General features: G+C 39.3%; 1 protein-coding gene across 4 annotated transcripts in view; it reads right to left on the bottom strand.

Annotated features, from left to right (window-relative positions):
- The window catches only part of furina (furin (paired basic amino acid cleaving enzyme) a), a 53,041-nt gene that overhangs the window by 6,917 nt on the left and 23,256 nt on the right, over positions 1 to 22,868 (bottom strand). For all 4 annotated transcript variants that reach the window (XM_058089799.2, XM_058089801.2, XM_058089800.2 and 1 more), the window contains exons 3-12: positions 19,033 to 19,131; positions 15,888 to 15,983; positions 13,614 to 13,742; positions 13,226 to 13,302; positions 9,048 to 9,136; positions 6,067 to 6,239; positions 4,703 to 4,915; positions 2,391 to 2,491; positions 2,094 to 2,197; positions 1,807 to 1,924 (exon numbers count right to left, since the gene is read on the bottom strand). In XM_058089799.2, the coding sequence (XP_057945782.2) occupies positions 1,807 to 1,924; positions 2,094 to 2,197; positions 2,391 to 2,491; positions 4,703 to 4,915; positions 6,067 to 6,239; positions 9,048 to 9,136; positions 13,226 to 13,302; positions 13,614 to 13,742; positions 15,888 to 15,983; positions 19,033 to 19,131 (1,199 nt within the window). The remainder of the gene's footprint in view (positions 1 to 1,806; positions 1,925 to 2,093; positions 2,198 to 2,390; positions 2,492 to 4,702; positions 4,916 to 6,066; positions 6,240 to 9,047; positions 9,137 to 13,225; positions 13,303 to 13,613; positions 13,743 to 15,887; positions 15,984 to 19,032; positions 19,132 to 22,868) is intronic.

Raw genomic sequence — 22,868 nt, 5'->3', positions numbered from 1 at the left:
ACAACTGTATGTATTTGTTACACAATATGCAATAAGCCAAACACTTCTATTGTTGAACGACTGCAAAACATTCACCCTACTGCGTTGCATGTGCTATGATTTCATTCTGACAAATACACAACATGGTGGCACTGTTACTAGACATGTAGATATCTGTAGTACATCTATGCCAGCATGTCTTCTTCATGATTGACCGTGTTGTACAGTACAGTATATAGCAATACCAGTGTAGAAAGTGAACATACTTTATACGAAGGGCACTCTTCCTCATCAAAGATGACTATAAAGCACTTCATCTATCTTTTGTGTTTTTGCCGGTGTTTCAATAAAAAGCACATTTTCTGCATGTTTGGCCTGCAACATGGTGCTACATACCGCCAGAAAGTGAATGCACAGAAAGTGAATTAATATAAACAGCGGTTTAAATCTCCATTATAGTGTTGTTGTAGAAACAGTAAGATTGTCTGTACAATAACCTTTTTTTGGTTGGCAGCAATGCCAGAGTTCAGCTCATGTCACACTGCAGTAATTATGTCTTGAAGCAATTTCTTTGTCTGTCACACCGAGTGTTCAGTCAATAGGCTTAAAATCTTTCTGACAGCTCCTTGAACAAAAACACATCCAGCGTGCTAGCATGTTTGTTTGATCATCCTCTCTAGTCGAAGGGACTATCAAATGTAAGCATTCTGTGATAACAGAGCTAAACTTCACATCATTTCCTATGAACAAACAGAGATAAGAGTTTGCAGTTTTACCACAAAAGTCATTGTGGTTATACATGTACAAATAAAATGCATTAAACTGGATGTAGGACCATATGTAATGAATTCTACACACTACAATTTTTTCTGCTCTCTATTCTGTTTGGAGGGACTGATTTGTTCACGGCTCACTTATACCTCTTTTCCACTGCAGCAGATTTAGTTCAGAGCTGGATTTGAAACTACAACATATTGTCCTGTAGAGCCATGTCAGTACATCACAAGGGTCACACCTCCAATCACAAAAAGGAGATCATAAGTCAATTTAAATAATGTTTGTCAAAAGTCTGGATGAAAAAGCTCTGTGCTTTTATTTTGAAAATTAGTCATCTTCCTACCAGGCAAACAATAATTAAAAGAATACTTTTAGCTCTTATTTTGTGTAATATTCAAGTAAAGACTAACTGTTCATACTCCAGTATTTACTTTTGATTTACCATAAAACACAGCTGCCACAGCGAGGAAACACTTCCTGCCCTCCATAATAAAATACAATGCGTAATTACATGCTGGTAGACGTCAGTGTCCAGAAGAGACGCAGCTAAATACCTTGAATGTAAATTGAATCACCTCCTCTGACTGCTGCTCCCAGATGCACGAGCCATCTGCTCTGAGCAACCCAGAGCTGCGGTTAAAGAGACCCACTCATACACACAACTGTGAGGCAGCAAGTGCATCATGAAGATGAGATGTCAAGACTGAGTTTAGAGGATAAAAAATGGCCAAGAGGAAGTATTTCATTTACATTTTCTTCCCGCCACCTTAGAAGACGTGTTTGGTTTGGAAGCTTAAGTCGTATGACACGTATGGTAACAAAATACACAGCTAACCCACTGCATAAATGCTGTAAAGTACTTGAAGTAGCTCTAGTACTTGGAGCTATTTCACAAAACGCTCGTCCCAATAATTTTGCCATCTTACTCAAGACGGTGTTGAACAAAATAAAGGAGCTTTATAGTACAATGCCATACATACATTGTTGTGAGTCGTTAATACATGGAATTATGACATTAAATACAAAGTGTGCTATGTGCATTTTACTAACATCGGCTCGCAGACCAAGGTGATCACACATTTCCGCTGCGGCCCCACGTTAGTCCATGTTTTTGCCAGCGATACGATTCCGCTGGCATCAAGTAGGCCATATCCATATGAATGGCTGACTGCAGGAAAGAAGAAAAGAGAGCAAACAGACATGACAGCTGGCCTTCTGACAGCAACATCCTGATAGTAGGGCTGTCACAATGCATGCCACTTCAAGAAATGAAAGTTCAAATCCTGTCCCTGTAGCTCATCACACTAGAGTCAAAATATGTCGTAGACACTTTGTACCTTTGCGTTTAACCCCGTTAGTATTCCAGTCATTGGTGAGCAGGTGGGCGGGGTGAGACGTTCGCACAACCAGATGTTGCATGTCCCTCCAGGTCAGGTTTTTACTGGAATAAAATGCACAAGTATTTACACCACACAAAAGTCCCGAGTTAGCTAAAACTCAAAATGTTGCCTATGGAGAAACACTGCTAAGGACAAAGAAGTAAATCAATGTACGTAGAGTAGTTTTCAGAACATGAATCTTAGGACAAAGCTGTGGGCAATGTGAGACATAAAAAAATACTGATTAGCACTTACTTGGCCTCAAGAGCCAGAGCGATGATCCCTGCAGCCAGAGGGGCGGAGGCAGAGGTTCCTGTGTGGGAGTCTGTGCATTTAGATTTAAGGTCGGTCGTGACCTGAAAAGGAAGAAGAATTACATTAGCTTTAAAAAAAGACCAATTGGAGACACGTTTCCACCTCTTCAATTGCCACTTATTATCTTATCATGCAAATGTGTCTGCTGGAAGTAACACATGTGAAATGATAAAGAAGTGGGAAATTGCGTGCAAGAAGTCATCACCATGGCTCCCTTGTCTAGCAGGAATTAGGAAAAGTCTAAGCGTAAAACATACGCTGGCCCTTTTTCATCAAATATCAATGCAGGAGGTGCCTTTTTAGATTGAACTGATCAGCTGTGTGATGCACAGCAGGGGTCCAGTGTACTGGGCAGCTCTCAAGCTAAATTAATATGAATCATGAGGCAGAATGTTTGTATGTGATAAAGGTTAGGAAAAATGACAGAAGCCCCAAGCCAATCAACTGCGTAACATCTGTGTTTTTCAGGAATTTGAATTATTGTATTAAGATAACTATCAACACTTCCAATGTGCTGAAGTTTCAGGATTTTAGGGCAGTCAACACAGAAGTAAATGTTATTCTGAGTTATTATTGTTTATTAACTCATTCAATCCCAGCCATTATTCAAAAGACATCCCTCCCAGTAACGGATATTTTTGATGATTTCAAGGCACGCAGAAGATTGTATGAACATGTTTCCTACCAAAATTTGGTAAACTCTAATGTTTCATCTAAAATTTAAGTTTGTTTTTTATCTTTTTCTGTTCTTTAGTAAATAGTAGAACATAGGTAAGTTTCAGCAAAATACCAGTTCCCAACAATGTTTCAAACATAATGTCTAAACAACTACACCACATAATAAACAACGCAAAAGAACGTTGTTTTAGATAATTATTAGATAACATTATTTTATTGACTTTCTTATAACACCATGAATATTTTGAGTTTTCACATTTGGAACTGAACAGTGTGTGTGCAGGCATCACAACTTTTTCCACTTCCTGCTTGCCGTGGAGATTTTATTACATGGAAAAGATGTTAGTTAGCAAAGAACTAAAGAGTCCTCTGCTGATGACATCGTAGACAGACGAGGGAGTCAATGCTTTCATGTCACTGTCTAAAGCTGTACACACTACGAGTTTCTTTTGCACAACTTTGACACACAACTAGTGTTTTAAAGACAAGCCATAAGTACTGTAATGATAACAAAAGAGCAAGATTAAGTGACACTCTAAAAAAAAAAAAAACTTCTGATGATGATCGATGTATCCCATGAACGCAATAACCACTTGTAGCTCCTAGCTAGCTAGATGCCGCCAGCCAGGCATGTAAACAAAAATGCCAGAAAGTGGAAATAGATGAAACACGAGTGATCACAAACGCCTGCGTAGATAGGCTTTGCGTGTGACAAGCTGTCGTCAATTAACAACACATTTTACGAGCTTTTGTTCATTCTCCCGATAATAAGAAACAAAGTCAAAGTCAATGCAAGATGTGTCGCATATCTCGTCACACGCATCAAGTGTCAGCAAGGCAGACAGGCCTTTCCGGTGCATGCTTATCAAAATAAAGCACAAATTGTTTTCAAACTCATTGTGTGCCCAGACCAGCATATCAAACGACAGAGAATGCAGCCTGAAGGAGCTATTTTCTATAGGACCATCAGAGTCCAACTCTCCACTTTGCAAGCCAGTTTTATAGTGACAACATCATTCAATACACAATAGAGAGATTAAGAGAGAAGACTAAGGTCTGAGATGGTATGAGCTGCCCATCCAGTGTGGCTGTTAAGAGAACGGAAGCATATCATGATTTTGTGTTTGTGAGGTGACTGTTAAGCAGCAGCTTGCCAGGATGACTTCCAGCAGCTTACTATTCATAATCATTTTAATGGGCTAAAAGTGAATTAATGGAGAAAAAAGAAGAGGACAGAGCAGGGAAAAGAGGATTGGGAAGTCATAACGCTGCAGACCCCGATGCTACATTTCAACTTAATCAACACACAATTATTGTGCAACTACTTAGGTGATCAAAATCTTCTTTTGATACACTTTCTCATCCTGGAACATCATTTTGCCAGCTGTGTCATCATCCTCTGCACAGGTGTTTCAACAAGGCAATCCCCGTTATAGTTATAAAGATCCCTACTGTGCCTTTGGAAATATTTGATTTGCTAATTAGAAGATTCCATGCAGTGATTATGCACACCGCAAAATTAAATAGAATATCATGCCCTTCAAACACTTAGACAAGAAAGAAGAAACACTTACTATCTGTTTCTCATTAAGGTTGCCTGAGCTGTAGGTGGTGGCGAGGGTGGATGAACAAGCCTCGCTGTACCAGGGGACATTGCCATTCTGGGTGGAGCTGCTGATGGACAGGGTGTAGATGCTGTTGGTGTAGCCGTCACAGTTACAGCTATCCTTCTCTCGCCCCCCATTGCCAGACGCCCACACAAAGATGGAGCCTAAACCTCCACGACCCTGAGTTAGAAAAGGAAACCATCATTAACGCCTTCATCCATTAAAATGTAGCAAAATAAGTACTAATTTAAACTTTGAAGGTCAACTTGGGGGTTTAAAAGCAGCTAAATGTGTGACAGCGATGTAAAACAAAAGCCACTGAATTGATGGCAGGTCACTGTAATATTAATCATCCAAACCTTCAGTGCTCAAGGTGCAATAACTCAGCTTTATGGTATTGAGTGGCACTGTCTCACACTGCATTGATCCAACCTGGCCATGTGCCACCCCACTGCTAACTGACAGCGTGGTCACTGCAGCAATAATCAAAGTAGTCTGTGTCAGTGGTCCGAAATCAGTTTTATGGCACATGCCTTGAATCTCACACTCCACAAACGAGGTCTGTATGTGGCTGCTTGGATGTGTTTATGCATGGCGCGCATATGTGGTTGTCTGGGGTGTGATCTGCTGGCTCATTAATCTCATTTTACATGACAGAGTCCCATGCATTCTAACAAGGGACAAAACACTACCAGGAATAAGACTGTGTTCCAAGACAGTGTTCTCTATACTGCCCATCCATCCATTTTCCATACCGCTTATCCTCATGAGGGTCGTGGACATGCTGGAGCCTACCCCAGCTGCCTTCGGCCGAGAGGCAGGGTACACCCTGGACTGGTCGCCAGCCAATCACAGGACAGTTATAGACAAACACTCATTCACACTCGCAGTCATACAGGTAATTTGGCCAATTAACCTAACATGCATGTTTTTGGAATGTGGGAGGAAACCGGAGTACCCGGACACTATGAAATACTTTAATCGACTGACAACTGAACAACTACTAGAAGAAACTTTCATGCTGCATTTCCATCAGGTCAAACATATTTCCCACAGTTCAGGTTTGATTTCCATCAGCACTGTTTCAGCTCATTTTAGAAAATGTTCCTCACTAGTGGCTTTCAGAGCACATTCCCTTCCCTTCGTAATTGTCAGGGTCGAAAACTGCTTTGTTCCTTCCGCTTTTGTCCTCTCATGCTTGAACAGTTCAATTACAGACTGTTGAAAGGAAGCCACACACAAGCAGTAAATAATTTCTGTCCCACACAAACAGCAGTCCCTTCATGAGCGCATGCATGCACACACACACGCACGCACGCACGCACGCACACCTCAATAACTCCTCGCTTAAAGGCCTCTTTGGCTAGTTTGGCAGGTCCATCCACAGTTTTGCCATCATCCTCTGGGCCCCAACTAGCGCTATAGATGTCGATGTGTTGGGGGTTCAGGCTGAGCGACTGGGCCTCCACAATATCCGTCACCTCACCATCCAGCATACGAACACCTGCATCGTGTCGACACACAGAAGTACACTCACTTTGCAACTTTGTTATATTCAAGTTTATACTGATATAATCCTAAATAAATGGATGCTATTACAAAGCTAATGTCTGAAGGACACAATTTTTACGAGGTATAACATCTGCAACGTCAACTTCATCACTTAAATTGCACCAACAAGTTTGTTTGGAAACATCATGAAGCAGGTAATGACGATGGTTAGCGCTTCTTAATTGCAGCTATGGTTTGATTTAGTTGCGTCTTTAGTTTCCATCTGTGGCTCAATGCTGTCATTGTATTTCCCATTTTAGGCGAGGTAGGATTTATGGGCACGCAGCGATACCACTGCCGTGTTAGACATTTGCATAATTCTCTTGCAGTGTGTGCATATTGTGTACCCATTGTGCGAGTGCATGTGCTGTGTGAGTAGCGTCAGACCATGTAATTGGTGTTTATTCATATATACGTTTATATATACACAGTATTACATCCCATCGCCAATATAAAAGAAACAGTTTGTCGTGCTTGCGTTCAGAACGAATTTGTAAACCACATTGTCGCCTCTTTGAAAACAGAATGTTCTTACAGAAATATGAAAAGGCGAGATAAAAATGGTGCGACTGTTAAATGAGAGGAGCACTTGAAAGTTATCTGACAGAAATAAACAGAAATGACGATAAAGAAAGGCATGCAGAAAATGTGCGGCGTAACGCAATAACGTCGCTTTTTAAAATCAGAAGCTTCTCTAGTGCGACATTCCTTAGAGACGCTGTTAGTGGTGAGAAATGAAAGACAGTTCCTTAACATGCTGCTTTTCCCAAAACACATTTGGTGCACTGAATCTTTTTTCCTCTATGTTGCTCTATACATACTGAAAAAGCATCAAACAGACTGTGGCATTTCTGTGGTGGCATCAACTTCTGTGCAAGGGGTTGTGTAATTCACAGAGGAGCCTCAAGTTTCCCCAGGCCCCCAAAGGGTCCGAAATAAGCAACATAAACAAGAAAGACAGACTCATAAATTATGGTTCAACTTGTGTATGTAGACATCAACCTTCCTTTATCATTCTCTCTGGCCAGCCACAAAAATAACTACATCCACCCTTCTGCTTTAAATGACCCACTGTGATCCCTGCTTTCAGTTTTAATGGGAAACATTTGTCCATTAGAATGCTTTCTTGATTCTGAACTGTGTATGCATTCATCAGTTTAATGTTCAGTGAATGTGTGGCATGCCACTCGCATCTGGTGCCAGGACAAATTTCATACTTGAACCCCAAACCTGGCAATAATATGTTAGATTCTAAAACAGGTTTATTTTGAAACATTTTTACTGTGCTAGGAATACATTCCTTAGTGCCAGGAACAACTCTTGAAACTTAAGAAAGGATTGCCGACCACAGAGACAATATTTCTCTCACTTGGCTTAAGAGACTGCAAGGTGTAATGGCGAAGCAAAAGTACAGTTTTCTTAGAAAATGTTTTGTTTCAACTAGCTGCAAATATACTGCTTCGAAACTCTGTTTCACAGCTCAAACAAGAAGTTGTGAAGGATGCGCCACCTATGAGACCACACACAGTGTACCTTTCATCTTAATGAGGGTGTATGTGATATTCCCACAAGGCACCTGGAATGATCAAAAAGATGTGTGTAAAGGCGTTCCTACATGAGGGGTCTAAAATTGATACGACAGCTGGAAGTAGCATGCAGGAGAGATAAGCCGAGGGGAAATGAGAGAACGGGCACAAAGATAAAAGCAGCTGCTGCCTTTTAAAAGAACTAAATGCTACATCTGGAAGCCACATTAGAAGCACATCCTATAAATATGTGCATCATAGTTTATATTTATCACATAATTTGTCTGTATTTAGTCATTTTAACATTGCGGCGTTTTAACTTCCCACTGAGAATAAATGATATCACATTAAACATATGAGAATCAGGTGTAACAAAAATAATACAGGTATTTATACCGTGAGCAGGTACTCACATCCATTTGCTATAAATGTAAAATAACTACTCTCACAGTAATTAAGACATTGTCAAAGTAATGGCTAAGTTGGGGGGGAAATAACAAAAGTCAGGAACACTCTTTCCAATTAACTTTGATCACCCTGCATCTGTCACCACCAGTGCATGGATTAACTATAAAGTCGTTTTTGAGCAGTTAGGACTTGTTTGAGTTGCGGATGTGTCGTTGACATCAGAGCAATACTGTAAAAATGTGTTTTCTGTTGATTTTTGACTTTTGCCTTTGTGATGTGGCATCCAAAATATCTGAAGCCCATCTGCTGTGTTACTTAGAGACAACAGCGCTGTCATGTCTGTTCACATCTTTCACATTTGACATATTGGGTTTTGTTTAAATTATTAATCTCTGAATCAATGTCTCACAGTACAACAGGAAGATAGGCGCAATGTATTGATAGACATATTGTGGCAGTTGGCACCACCTACACAAAGTAACAAATAATGAAATAAGAGCTGCCACTCATTCGTCTCTCCTGCAGAGACTTTAACCAAAATGTGAAAGGTGTGTTTTTTTGTCCATTCATCCAGAAGAACCTTCTGATGCCTAAGGTCACGGATGTTGGACCTGAGAAATGTTGGATCAAAATCTTTGTTGTAGTTCATCCTAAAGATACAGGCTTATTCCACACCAAACTCATTTTGGGGCTTTATTGACCATTATTGAACGCAGAAATGGGCTTTAGCTGTTTAATTGTTAAACTGTTCCCACAAAGTAGAAAAAAGAACTGATCGATATGTGAATTACAGTGTGTATCAATAGTGTGTTTTCCTGATTGCGTACCTCCAATTTTGGCATTGTAAGCCACACCGACTCCACAAATCCCATTGTTGGCTACTGCTGCCACTTCTCCTGCACATCGTGTTCCATGCCTATAAAAGGTAGGAAGATTGAAAGAAGCATGTTAAAAAAAACAAGGCTGTTTTATCATTCACCTTAGACCATAGCAATTTTTGGGGACATTTACAGGAACAGGTATTGCCCTCAGCTAACAAGATTGCTTGTGAAAGAATGTGCTACCCAAGAAATGCGGTTAAGCTGCAGACTGAGACAAAACAAACACACAAACCAAAGTACTACCTGTGATTTCTTCAAACAAATCTACATTGCCATTGGTCCAAAAAAATAGCCAATGTGTTAAAACATTGTACATTGTTTACAGCCAACAGAATTGGTGACCTTGGAGGAGTAAGAGAGTGTATGAAATCAGACAAAGGAAAGGAAAAACAAAAAGACATTCAGGCTCCGCATGTGAGATGGATTTTTGTGAACACCATTTGCCATTGCCTGAGTCTTTCATTATTCCCAAGCCTCTGTTGTAATGTATCTAGCTTCAGGCACTGCAGTGTTCTGACGTCCAAGAAGCTAACACAGAGTGGCTGATCAGCACATTCCAGTCAGGTGCATTCCCCTGGTCGACCAGATGGATACACTTAGGATACACTCCTAGTGCCCTTCAACATATTGCAGTGCCATATTGGGGTGCAGCCATTCCCAAACAGGAAGTTTAGGTCTAAATGAGGACACAACACAAACTACTGTATGGTTTTCATCCAGCTGAATTATGCATAACTGCTAACCTGGTTTACAAACCATAAAAAGCTATCCGCAGTACATTGTAAAGCCCCCAAAGTTAAGTGATTACAACTCAGAAGAGCCACAACGTGTTTTATGTTTCTGACCAATTTAAATGATTTGCATTTTCTCAGCTGACAAGGTGGAATTTTATGTCACTGTACCATTTAAGACGGCCAACAAGTCTAACATGCCAGTGCTGCAGGCCATTACTTATGCATGTGCTGGTGCAATATTTCTACACAACGGGACAAAAACATTCATAGAAAAGTGAACACACACATATTATCTTGGCAATTTTCCAGAACATTTTATCACAGCGCTCCCTGAGATCTATTCTGCCAGGGTATTGCTGCAGTCGTGCAACATCCACGCTTTGGATGTAGCTGATGAGAAAGAGATAAGTGATAAGCTTTCAAGCAAACCTTTTCAGAATCTGCATTTGACACATTTATTACAGTCATGAGAATGGTAGACACATTTTCTGGAATACAAATGCTGGAAGGGGAAAAAAAAAAAAAAGAGGTTCTCCATTTCTGAATGTGGTTGAATTTGATTTTACAGAAAAAGATAAGCCATAACAGAACCGCGTAAGTCGAACAAAATGTGACAGTGGCATTTACTGAATAGAAATGAAGAAACCAGCGATGTCAAGGATATAGGAATCTATTTGATCACATAACGGCATCACATTATTATTTTAAAGCATATTAGCACAGCTTATTGAACCAAGGTTCAATGTGTTAGAGCCATTATAAGCTCTCAATATATACAGAACACACGTGGTGTATGTTCATGAAATGAGGTACTTATCATTCATGCCTGATACATTGTGTAACAAATCAAGATGCACCCGACACTATAGTGTTATTATGAGAATGTGACAAAAGATCCAGTTTCACTTAAGACATGTTTTGATTACAGCAAGAACAAGCCCCCTGGCAAGGTCTAAACTGTGAAACTAACTCGTGTTACATCAAAGTTGCATGCGGGCCCAAGGCCAACATGATCAGTATTCATACCCGCAGCTGGCAAAACCATTATCACTGTGCAACTGCCTCTCTCCGGAGATTTGCTAGGGAAAGGCTATTGTCATAGAGATGTATCTCAAATGTATCTGCAGATAAGAATGCAGAGTGGGGACATTTAAATCAGACAACTGCACATTTAAAAAAAATAAAATAAATAAAACTAACGTAATTTCCGACATATAAGAGTTTTTTTCTCATCACACTTTGAACCCTGCAGCTTATACAGTGGAGCTCTGCTCACACTTTGAACCCTGCAGCTTATACAGTGGTGCAGCTAATTTGTGCTTGTGTTCTGGTCTCCCGACATCTTGTATGCTCCAGAAATGATATAAATGATTTCTTTCCCATTTCAATGCTGAGAAAAATACATTAAAATTTAGAGACTCTCAAAGCCTCACTTTGTGATCCATTTGTCCTGCAGTTCCGTCCATGTCAAAATAAACCAGAAAATCTGTGTAGATGTGCTGAATTTTATGCTAATGTCTTTCCTGATATTTATATAGCGGTGGGGAACATGGATACAGAATTGAGCTAATCCATGATTAGTAAGTAAATATAACTATGACCTACACTTCAATGCACTCCTGTATGTAGCAAACCATTGGGGTTTTAATTATGTTGGCACACTCTGCCGAAAAGCCACCATGATATTCAAGAAAAATATCAGTTTAATTAATCAGGAGAAAGCAAGAGTTCACTATCCTGATGGCACTGGAAGGAAACTTTGGAAAAAGAAACATCTCGACTACATGCTGTCTTGAATAAACAAGTGGTTGAATGGTCACATTGCTACAGAGCCATCCTCACTGCTACCCGTATGCTGGAAAAGAAAGACATCTTTATGGAGGTGAACACAGTTGGGCTTTCTGTGAGGGAACAGGCACTTTCAGTCCAACACAACCTTATGCCGTCTCATGCCTGCCCACTGGTTATTTACACATGCATCTGCACCAAACTACTGTAAGGACAGAGACTCCAATGCACCACAAACACTCATTCGAGAGATAATGGCTGAGGGTGAATGTTGGTGAAAGGTGCAGCAAGAGAGAAATATCTACTAAGTGTCTTTAGCTGGGCTCTGGGCCACTATGAGCCAAAAGAGGTGTATCTATGGTTTGGCTGAAACTGTTAAAGTATGCTACTCCTCCAGAGGGATGCCCACCCACATTGTTTCACAACTAGTTCCAATATTTAGGATTTTGTCACTAATGGTGGTTTAATCATTACTGGCACCCATAAACAAATTAGTAAACAGTATAGTTAAGCCAACTACATTTTGCTGCCTTCAGTGTTTTGTGGAAAACATGTGTTAAGTTATGGATTTATACCCCAATCCGCATACACCAAGATACACACGCAGAGACCAGAAACAGAAAAAAAGTCATGTCTGTGCATTAGACAATAACCACAATGTGTATAATGCTGAATGCCTTTTTTTACTTCACCTCCACACTTTATGTTAACCGTTACACTTGACTGCCAAACCTTAACGAAACAGTAAGCATTAACAGCCCATACACCCATGTATGAACATAACAAATATAGACAGAAAACTTATATTAAACACCCCACACATATGTTCAAAAAGCAGGTATATTCAGCATTACTCTACTGGCTAGTTTCCATATATAATTGTCTTTTCGACTTTGACAGGTATAGAGTTTAGGTAGATTCATGTATATATGACATTGATTTTGAAGCCGTCCAGCTTGTGATGACAGGATATTAATTATTCATATTATTCTTTCAGTGGGCAATCAGTGAGACATCTACAACTTACTGTTTGTAGGACAAATACTGGTCATGTTTGATGCCCATGCATGCTAGAGCCTTAAAAAAAATCCCACAAGCAACAAGCAAGGACAAGTCAGGAGTACAGATGATAGACTAAAGGGGAGACAAGGTGGGTTCATTTAGAGCCAAGGGATTTACTCTCTTTCATTAATTCTGATGACTTAATTCAATCAATTCTCTGCAAGACATCGCCATGGTGGTAAACAACCTCTAATGCCACCTGCAGAGGCCAGTTCAATAAATCTGTTTTCTTCACACATTTCCTTAATCCTAGGGTAGATTTACTCTGCTTACACAAGCTATATGGTGCAAACAGTGTAATGACACAGTGTGAAAGAAAAGGTCAATGCAAATATAGAAATGAGGACAGGGCTCATAATACATAACTGTGCATTTTCGGAATGCAAAAATGAATTGAAAGGCAGACCGTTTAAATCCTTTAATACCTTAAATAGGGTAGGCTTTAACAAATGACGCCTCAAATCTTCCTGAGTAATACCAACCAGAAGAAGAATCTAAATGTCAGCTGCCTGAGGAAGAAATAAAGATACAGATGCCAACCTGTTGTCATTAAGCTGTGTGTATCTAGGCTGAGGGTCTGGGTCTCCATCATTCACATCATAGCTGGCATCTGGGTCCTATGATGAAACAGGCCGATTATGTTAAAATATGTTTACTTGGAAATGTCAAGTATTTCAATTAGGGCTGTCAATTTAATTATTACATTATTTAATCGTGATTAATCACATTTCGTGTCTGTAGTTAACTCATAATTAATCACCATTAATCGCACATAGAAATGTTTTATCCATTATAAAAATCTGCAAACCAGCATTTATATATGATGCAGTCTCAACACAGAGAACCCAAAGTATTATTCTGTATCAATTAACATTTATGTTGTTTCAGCAGTTGATTCTGCATTTAAACACTGAAGATTTATACTTACATAGTTCTGTATTAAGTCAGGATGGTTCTTCTCAATTCCATCATCCAGAATGGACACCACCACTCCTTTACCCGTGTAACCCAACTGCCAAGCAGCTTTGGCATTCAAGTCACGGTGGTTGGCGTTGTACTGAGGATGGAAAAAGCAAAAGGCAAAACATCACTTCAAATAAAATATGATATGCTTAAACTGACAGGCGATGACTTCAAACATTATCATTTATTGCATTTATCATTCATGCAGATCAAAACGTTGGTAAAACACAAGATGATGCACAGCCTTTTGTATGTCTTTTGATACTGTTGTTAACATTAAATCTTGTTAAATCTTTGTCAAAACAGGGGTTTTCAGGTCCACAGCAATTTTCTTTGAAGTGTGCCAATGGTTAAATTATTAAGTACCATCCAGTGCATCCTCCTTGTACTGTGGATCGCTCAACCTTGCTGTGACGTCAGTATGAAAATCAAGGCAGTTATATACTTCTGAAAGAAGTGACCTGCAATTTTGATTGAGACTGATAAAGCTCCTTTACATATGACAGAGTGAATAGAAAAATCCCTCATAATGGAAATGAAAATTTCATGCTCACTCAGATGGGAAAGCTCAACAAAACATCAAAAGTGAACCGATGTAAGAACTTATGCTTGCTATTGATATTTTTTTAACAAAAGATGGCACATCCTGCCACAAAAATTGATTGACAGCAGAGCATCATTAGGCTTCAGTGTGTGTTCAGTTCACTAACTTTTGTGCTGCAGCCTTGATTCAATTTAATACAACAAAACGTTACTTGGTGAATGTTTGTTTTATGATCAAAGCTCCCCTGCTCCCAACAATAAAACAGGATTTTAGTTAATAGAATAGGCAAACAAGGCAGCCACATTTTGGATGAATACGCTGGACACTTCATTCACTGCACCTCTTATTCCTAAATGCACCTGCAAAGGCAATTTTCAACATCTGCAGGTTGCTGCAGGAGCGCAGTACTCAGCCACACCTTCCACGTTAGTTGGGCTCCGATCATGGGTCCAATGGGCGGTATAGTTAATGTAGTTTCTACTCATTTTGCGAATATAAGATAGTAAATCTTGTTCCACCAGTCAATACAATGCAGAACTCATGTTTTAGTTCGCCCCACCCCTCAGCTTTGTCTTGGACAAGACTGAATTAAAGTCTCAAGTATCAACATCATAAAGGAACAATAGCAAAAAAAAAAACAGGACAGATACGGTGATTTCTCTCATACTCGTGTTACGGCTACTGCCTCTCCCCATAGACATGAAAATGGTGATCAAAGACAAGTCGAGACAATAATTGAGTAGTTCAATAGTCAAGTTAATGCATCATTTTGCTCGTTTGCCTTTTGTATTCAGTCTCTCTTTAGCAACAAGACTAGGTTGGCCTCCCCAAATATGAATAAGAAAAGGAAACAGACAGCAGTGACAATATTGGGATCTTTTGTGGCTATGTTGAAAATTGCATGTTTACATTCTGATCAAAGCACAGCTGATCCCAGTGGTGAAAAGGCTTTGAGGTGTTGCTCCACTTTTCTTTTGTCACTTTCCTTTAAAAGCTGCCTAATTTAAAAATAGAAATGAAAATCACATAAATTGCTTTTACAGCTTTAATAGACTGTGTGCCTTTTAATGTATCACTTTGTATTACCCATCTATCATTTGAATTTTTAAGTATAATTCCATTAATCGTTGTCAAAATGTCAGTTTCTTCTGAGGCAACCAGGCATCTTTTAATGCTTCAATGTGTTAATTTTTCAAAACACACCGCACGACAGCGTTCCTTTGAACAACTACTGAGCAGTTTTGTTGTGTGACAATAAATCTTCTCCTGTCTGAAGTACCCTCAGAGTGGTGCTCAATAGGAAACCTCAGGGGTAGGAACTGATGCTTTTAACAGCCTGCTGTTTCAAGCGAAGTCAATCACATATGAGCTTCAAGATTAGCTGCGTTCACAAACTCTTATTTGTGTTTTTTTATGCATTTAAATAAATCATTTTGAAAAAGAAGAAATCATGTAGCTTAGGAAAAAAAAGGTGCTTTGGGTTAACAGCAAAACTTTGTGCTGCTAACGGGAACATTTCCCTCAAAGCAGTCATAATAGATTCACAGAGAATTTTGTCTTCATGCAAACATCATGGCCTCAAATTCAATTGTTACTATTGACTTTAGATGAATAAAAAAGCTCAACCAGATAAATTCCAACACAGAAACCCACACTGACAGTTTTATTGGATGGTTCAATACAGCTCCAACTCACCAAGTACCACTGTTCTTTGAATTGTGGATCCATAGGTTCTATGAAGACATCCCTTTTTTTCCTCTGTTTGACCACCTGCTGCTCTGCCCAGGTCACCTGAATGCATACACATATGAAATGAGCATACAAAAACGACAGTGAGATGATGGTAAACACTATTAACAAGGAAACGGGGACAGAAATAATTATGTACCAGCCATGTGGGTCATTGTGTCAAATGATTTAATAGATATTTGAATTCTCAGCAGGATGGCAGCGCACGGTGAGATTAGAGAGGCACATGAGGATTGTGGCTACCATGCTAATGAGACTCACTGATGAATTCCACAGTAGCAAGTGACTAATTCAAATTTCTGGATTGGTTCGGCGTGAGAGTCTTCTACTTATATGGTACATGTTTACACTCTCTCTCACACACACACACACACACACACACCATAACACACTGTCGTCCAGTTTGCTGCAGGCAATGTGTCAGATCTGATGGAAGAATGTCAGTAAAAAATGTGCATTTTAATGAAAGTGTAAAAATAAAAACATATTTTAAGGTCAAATGAATGGTAATACTCTCCTTGGTAGGGTCACTAGTGACAGAACATAAAATTAATAATGAAGGTTACATTCCATGCATTTGCATCTCCATTTCATTAATTTTCTACAGCCTTATCTTCACTGTTGATAGCATATCCCAGCTGACTTGGTGTGAGAGGCAAGGTACATCCTAGACTAGTCAACAACAACCATTCACACTCCTCAATAAACCTATATGAACAATTTGGAGCCTCCAAATGAACCTAACCGTGAAGAGAACGTCACACAGCACTTCCGTATCATTTTAATACTGACGTAATTTGGTGTGAAGGCGGACTAACGGAATTGTTAAGCGAGCCATTTCTCTCTGTCTGTCTTTATTGGCTTTCTGTTTAAGGAAAACAGCAATATCGACTTAGAAGCTTCTTTGCAGGCAGAGTGACACACTCAGTCGAGCGTGGCAACCATTCAACTGCCTTCGTTCACATATCTGGGCATTTTTCATTCGAATGGAAAGAAGCTACTTAATCTTATTTTGAAAATCATCCTGTGTAATTTCCCCAGCTACAATTTAGCTCAAGCAGTATGTGCCGCATGTTCTTCACTATTAAAAGCTATGACTTTTTAAAGGGATAGTTTTGGACATTAAGTTGGATGACATCCCCATCAGCAGTGTAGTTCATCAACTGTGACTTACCCACAATTTGATCTTGTGAGCCCAGTTCTGGTCGGATTTCGCTGATGAGATAACACGAGTGACGTAACCCGTACAGGTTTTGGTAAGACCTCTCTGTAAACTGTCTATGATGTAGACCAAGCCCCCACAAAAATGTTAACCTTCCTTTACGTTTTAGCACTGAATAATGAAAGTCAGGTTCAGATACATGAAGATGGCTAAAACAGCCAAGTTTTAGGTCCTCATTAGGCTGCATTAGCAAGCCTCTATTGACCATTATGACATATTAAAGAGACCCTGGTTTTGTTCTCAGTAATTAAACACTCTTCAAAAGGTGGTCAATTTAATCTTGGTTACTTACAAGTTGCCTCTTGGAATGGATGTCAAAGTTAATTTTATTTGGACCACAAGATTAAAACATCTTTGATCAGATTACTAAATGCAGCAGAGATGGACAAATTATTGGGTTTAAAAATAGCATTGTTAATAAAAAATATATACATCTTGTAAATTAGTAGAGGCACTAAAGAAGCCGATGTGACCCTTGATGAATTTTACAAGAGAACATGAAACGGTAATGCTTCACATTCTGAGGTGCTGTGGGGAAAAAAGGAATTCAACAACAGGAAATGGAGACCGAGTGGCAAAGGAAATCCCAAATAGAGAGGGAGGCTTTAGCAATAACAAGTGCCAACAGCCATTTGCGCCATGCCCTGCCTGCATCAGCACTGCACTCCTCCATAACCTCAAAATAAACTCATCGTGGCATTAGAAGCACATTATGAAAATGATTAATATCCCCAATTTTTGACAATTTTGGGGAAAGAGGGAATCTTTTTCACCATTTTTTTTCACCAAACTTGGAGCAAGGTGAACACAAGTAATATGATCATTACTGGAATCACAACAGGCAAGCAGTGTGAATTATCCAGACGCGACAGAATCCAGCCAAACCGTGTAGCAACACTAACTACTTTAGAGCAAGAGATATGGCAATATGATTGTAAGGTATTACAATTCGGCAACCAGGCTAAAGGCTACATAGGCTCCATAATTCATTCATTCATTTTCTACCGCTTAAACTCATGTGGATCGCTGGCGTGCTGGAGCCTAGCCCAGCTGTCAGCGAGAGGGTAGGTGAGAGAGTACACCCTGGACTGGTCGCCAGCCAATCACAGGGCACATATAGACAAACAACCATTCACACCACACTCACATTCATATTTGGAATACACTAATGCACTTATGTTCTTCCAGATGAAAGGCCATTTCATTTACAATGCTAAAAAATCTTAACACATTTTTCTGTACTTTCCCCGTGTTTAAAATGAACTCATGCGTCCTCTTCACTTAGCTTCAAACTGCCTTGTATTCCCACTGCTGCGATGAATATTAATTTTACACTTCTCACTTTGTCCTTCCCAATGGGGTAGGGCATAAACTCATTTTTAAACTAACCTCAAATTCACTTGCAAGACTACTGGAAAATACAGAAATGTGAAATTTCCATTTATATCAGTCAGGAGAGCTGAACTACATTTCAGAGGTCCACGGAGGAGTGTTTATGTCTTGCAGGCCTCCTCAAGGAAGAGCCAGTTCAGCTTCCATCACTCAGATAACATGACAACAGCAAGTATGAATGCAGAGGCTTTTCTGGGAGTAACATTTAAAAATAACAGGATAGCTAATGATTTGTTTTGCACACATAGCTGTTGGCTCACAATATATATTTGTATCATCATTTGTTAAGGATTGTCAAGGATTATTAGCCTTCAAGTTATCAACTGAGATAAGATAATGTATGTATTTAGCAACACGACAATGGTCCGATATATACAACCTTTCATTCGGTGGCAATAATGACATTTAATGAGATGTTTTGGATGTCAGCATGTCCAAAAAAATATCCAAAATATGAAAAAAAGCTGAACTTCTTACCTTGGGATGTTTAAGAAGACGGACATGTGTGCTCCTGTGATCAGACAGTGACCGCTTCACCACTGCACGATGCCTGAAGTGATAATAATCACCAAAAACCTGAAATAAACACAATTAGGACTGTTATTATAAGTAGGCTAAAACATTTATGTTTAGCAGTGAGCAAACCAAGCAAACCTAAAATGCAATTATATAAGAGCAATACATTGATTTTTTTTTACTTGTATATACAGTACATTATTGTATGAGCAGCAGAAAAACACACAAGCACAGAAACCGACATGGTCCCAGTGGAGGATGATGTAGAGATACTGCAATTTGTGTTACAGTGTTCCTTCTTGCCTAAAAAGTTTTTCTATTTAAATCATAGTAAACAAACCAATTCTATCTATAGTCTGACACATAAGGTCCTTCTATATAGAGCAAATGGGCAGTCTGGACAGCTATGAGTGCAAATAAAATCATATGACAATGAAAATGTCTGAAAGTATCTGTGTAGAAACCAATTTAAGTCCACCGCCAAAGTAGAATGCAATGAATGAGAGTAGAAACAAAATACTGAGTCAATAGAAGAAAAGAGGAGCAGGTATTCAGTTCATTGTGTTTGCCAAGATACGAGCCTGGGAGGTGGGATGGATCAAAGATAAGCAAGTACGAGGGTGGGGTGGCGAGGTCCATTAAGCAGTGTCATGAAACAATGCGGTGATCAATTCCTCCACTCAGGCCATTAGATCAAAGGCATGAAGAACGTGTTAAACACAAACAGATGCTTCTGGTGTGTTCTGCATTACTGTCTGCCTTGTTTTACGATGAGGTGTTCTGTGTTTGACTTACACCATGTTCCAAAAAAATGGAATAGTGTGTAAAAAAAAAAAAAAATTACCGCCATTAGACTATGAAACAACCACTGAAAAAGAATTCTCATTTTATATATATGGTTCTATTTGTAAGTATTGCGATAAAATCGTATTGAGCTCTTGTTCTACCCTTAATATTTTACAATACATGCAAACAAAGATTAGCACAGCATGAATTATTATTCCTCTTAAAAACGTGTTAGACTACAAACTAGCTCAATTTTGCCTACACAAGCACAAAAAACAACATTCCCAACAGCAATTAGTTTCAAGGCAAACAAGCACACATACTAATATGTACGCATGCCGTTCCAGAGGTCGCCTCCCATTAAGAATAGCTCAACTGTTACCAACATATTCACACTCACACACACATTTCACTCAAGTATGTCCATTCCACGCTCAATGTCTACCCTCCAGCTTAACCATCATTTGGCAATCAGCAACAACACTTAATGGCTAATGATTCCGGCCATTTATTCCAGACCACATTGTTTCTCTGAGATTTAACTTTTTTCCACTGGGGTGGAGAAAGTCATTTACAACGGCTGGAAAAAATGTGGATTCAGGACTTGAGTGTGACCATTACTGATGCAGTAAGCTGGTCACAGATAGAGCAGAAAAGGCTTATCAGGGGCTCCTGCGAGTGGCTTATTATTCAACAGCGGCATTAATTCATCGAGGTCATTAAAAGTCATGTTTATGTGTATGTTTGTGCAATCTCTGCCAGACAAACACACCTAGTGGGAAAACATCTATTCAAAAGGTCTTACGTCTCAAATGCAGTGAATGCTGTTTTTGTTGTTTTACAAGACCAAAACTGCCTGGAGATAACTAGGGGAGAGGTCTGCGGCTGCATTATAGTGATATGAACCTGCTTTCCACATGGAGTCTTGAATTGCACTTGCGGATTTATGTAATTCCATGGACAGAAGACCATTATTGCCTTATTAAACTCAAGAGAAACCACCCATGACATATTTCCTTTCCATTGCACACATTAAGCATTCATTTGAGCAAACACGATGCCGGGCATCAGCGGCTTGTGATAAATTGAGAAAATGAGACAAGCAATTTACTCTCCAGGACTCTCATTGTGTATATAATGAAGGTGGAACTGTGGTAGAATAGTCAAAAAAAAGTTGGTTGTACTTCATTTCTACGAAACTACATTTAGTAGTCACTGCCCACCTCACTATTTTGTGTATGCATGTAGAATCTTTGTGTTCTCCTCTAACATCTTCTCCCATCTGCAGCCTTTTAGTAGCAGTTTTTTATCTCTCGCCTCCCAAAAAATAAAAAGTACGAGTATATGCAGTTTTTTTTTTTACTTTTATCCAATGTACAAAAAAACTAATTTTAGTCGTGAAATTGGACAGTTTTGGACAATGATGATACACAGATGATGCTATTGAACAAACTATAAGGTTAACTGGGAGACCCTACAGCAAGAGTGATAATTATGTAATAATTCATAACATGCATAAATGAGGCATTTAAATAACTATGGAGGTGGATATTGATAAACATAACTGAAATGATATAAACTCTGTACAACTTTATACCCTGTGCATGCATCAACAAATTGGTTTCGTGTCCACTACGACAGACCTCAACTTTGTGGACTTGATGAGGGTATAAAGAGTTTACAGAGTCATGGCAGAAGTGCTGTAGGACTGTTAGCTCACGGGTCGATGAGAACTGTCCTCACAGCAAGGTCTATGTTGGATGCAGGCAGCAAAAGAGGGCATGCGTACACAGGCCCTTAAGACAACAAAAAAAATCCCAACTTGTACACATGCCATCATTATAAATCCTAGAAAAGTCGATAAGTTTGAGAAGGGTACATTCTATCACTCACCGCTCCATCATTCCCTCTCATGTAACGTGTAGCCTGTTCAGACTATTCAATCTCATGAATGTTTTCTTTTCCTACAGATACAGTACATGTTTAACAAAAGAAGGACCCTGAACTATGTGACTCTTTGTACAATGTCCGATTGAATTAGAAATTAATAAAAAACATTTAATGAGAATGATTTTCAGGCTCAATATTTCAATTAAATGAAAGCCCTTCCATTCAGTGGGATACATGCACCATATGTTAGCTGTAAACCACAATTCCATAATAATATTGGAATTCTGTATAATTTCAGTTTATCTGGGAAATACTACAAAGAGACTTACTACTGCAGTTGCTCTGACATACTAATTCACTCATCTTCGCAGAGAATTAAAAGTAGCAAAGATGAGAGAAAACATATTTCAGCATTTCATTAGATTTAACAAAAAAAACACTTCATTAACGGACAGAGAAGGTCCTGCCATAATTGCCTGGCAAATCAAGTCGGATACATTTTATGATCAGTCCGTTGGAGATCAAAGTTTGCCCTATTGGTCTTATTAACAGTTGAGGGATTATCTCATACGAACGGGTTGTAGACTCTCATGCAGATAGCTTAATGAGTTTACCCTCATTAGCAAAGGAATTTCACAGAATTCATTGCAACTGAGCCTGTCAAAAATGGTGTGTGTGAGCTTTGTCCATGTGTGTTGCATGCAGGGGGAGGACTTCACAAGGCATAATCAGGCCTAATAAACCAATTCTTTCTTTGGAGGCGAAGGTGCAGGTATAGTATTGACCAGGCTAAAGGGTAGACCTGACTGATACCATCTGTTCTCCTTTGATCCTCTTTCATTATCTTTCGTTAGTGGTGAGTACCTATACTTGTTCTACCATTTAAAATGCGCTTAAGTGTGTAAAACTCAACGAAGAACGAGGTGGATGTGCATGTCCGTCATGTCGCCCATGTGTCTTTTGAGAGACACTTCTTATATCCTGCAGAGTCAACATGAGTAAACAGTTGTGATTGCAACTATGCAGGCGTATCTCACTTATGGACTATCGGTATCGGAATTGACAGCATAAAACCCTGATCGGAGAATCCTTAGCTTATGGTATTTTAATATTAATGAAAT

The sequence above is a fragment of the Doryrhamphus excisus genome, linkage group LG13 (assembly GCF_037039965.1).
Source record: "Doryrhamphus excisus strain RoL-2023G ecotype Guam linkage group LG13, RoL_Dexc_Guam_v1.1, whole genome shotgun sequence".
NCBI lineage: Eukaryota > Metazoa > Chordata > Actinopteri > Syngnathiformes > Syngnathidae > Doryrhamphus > Doryrhamphus excisus.
Note: the sequence above shows the minus strand (reverse complement) of the source record. Positions and strands in the feature narration are given on the sequence as shown.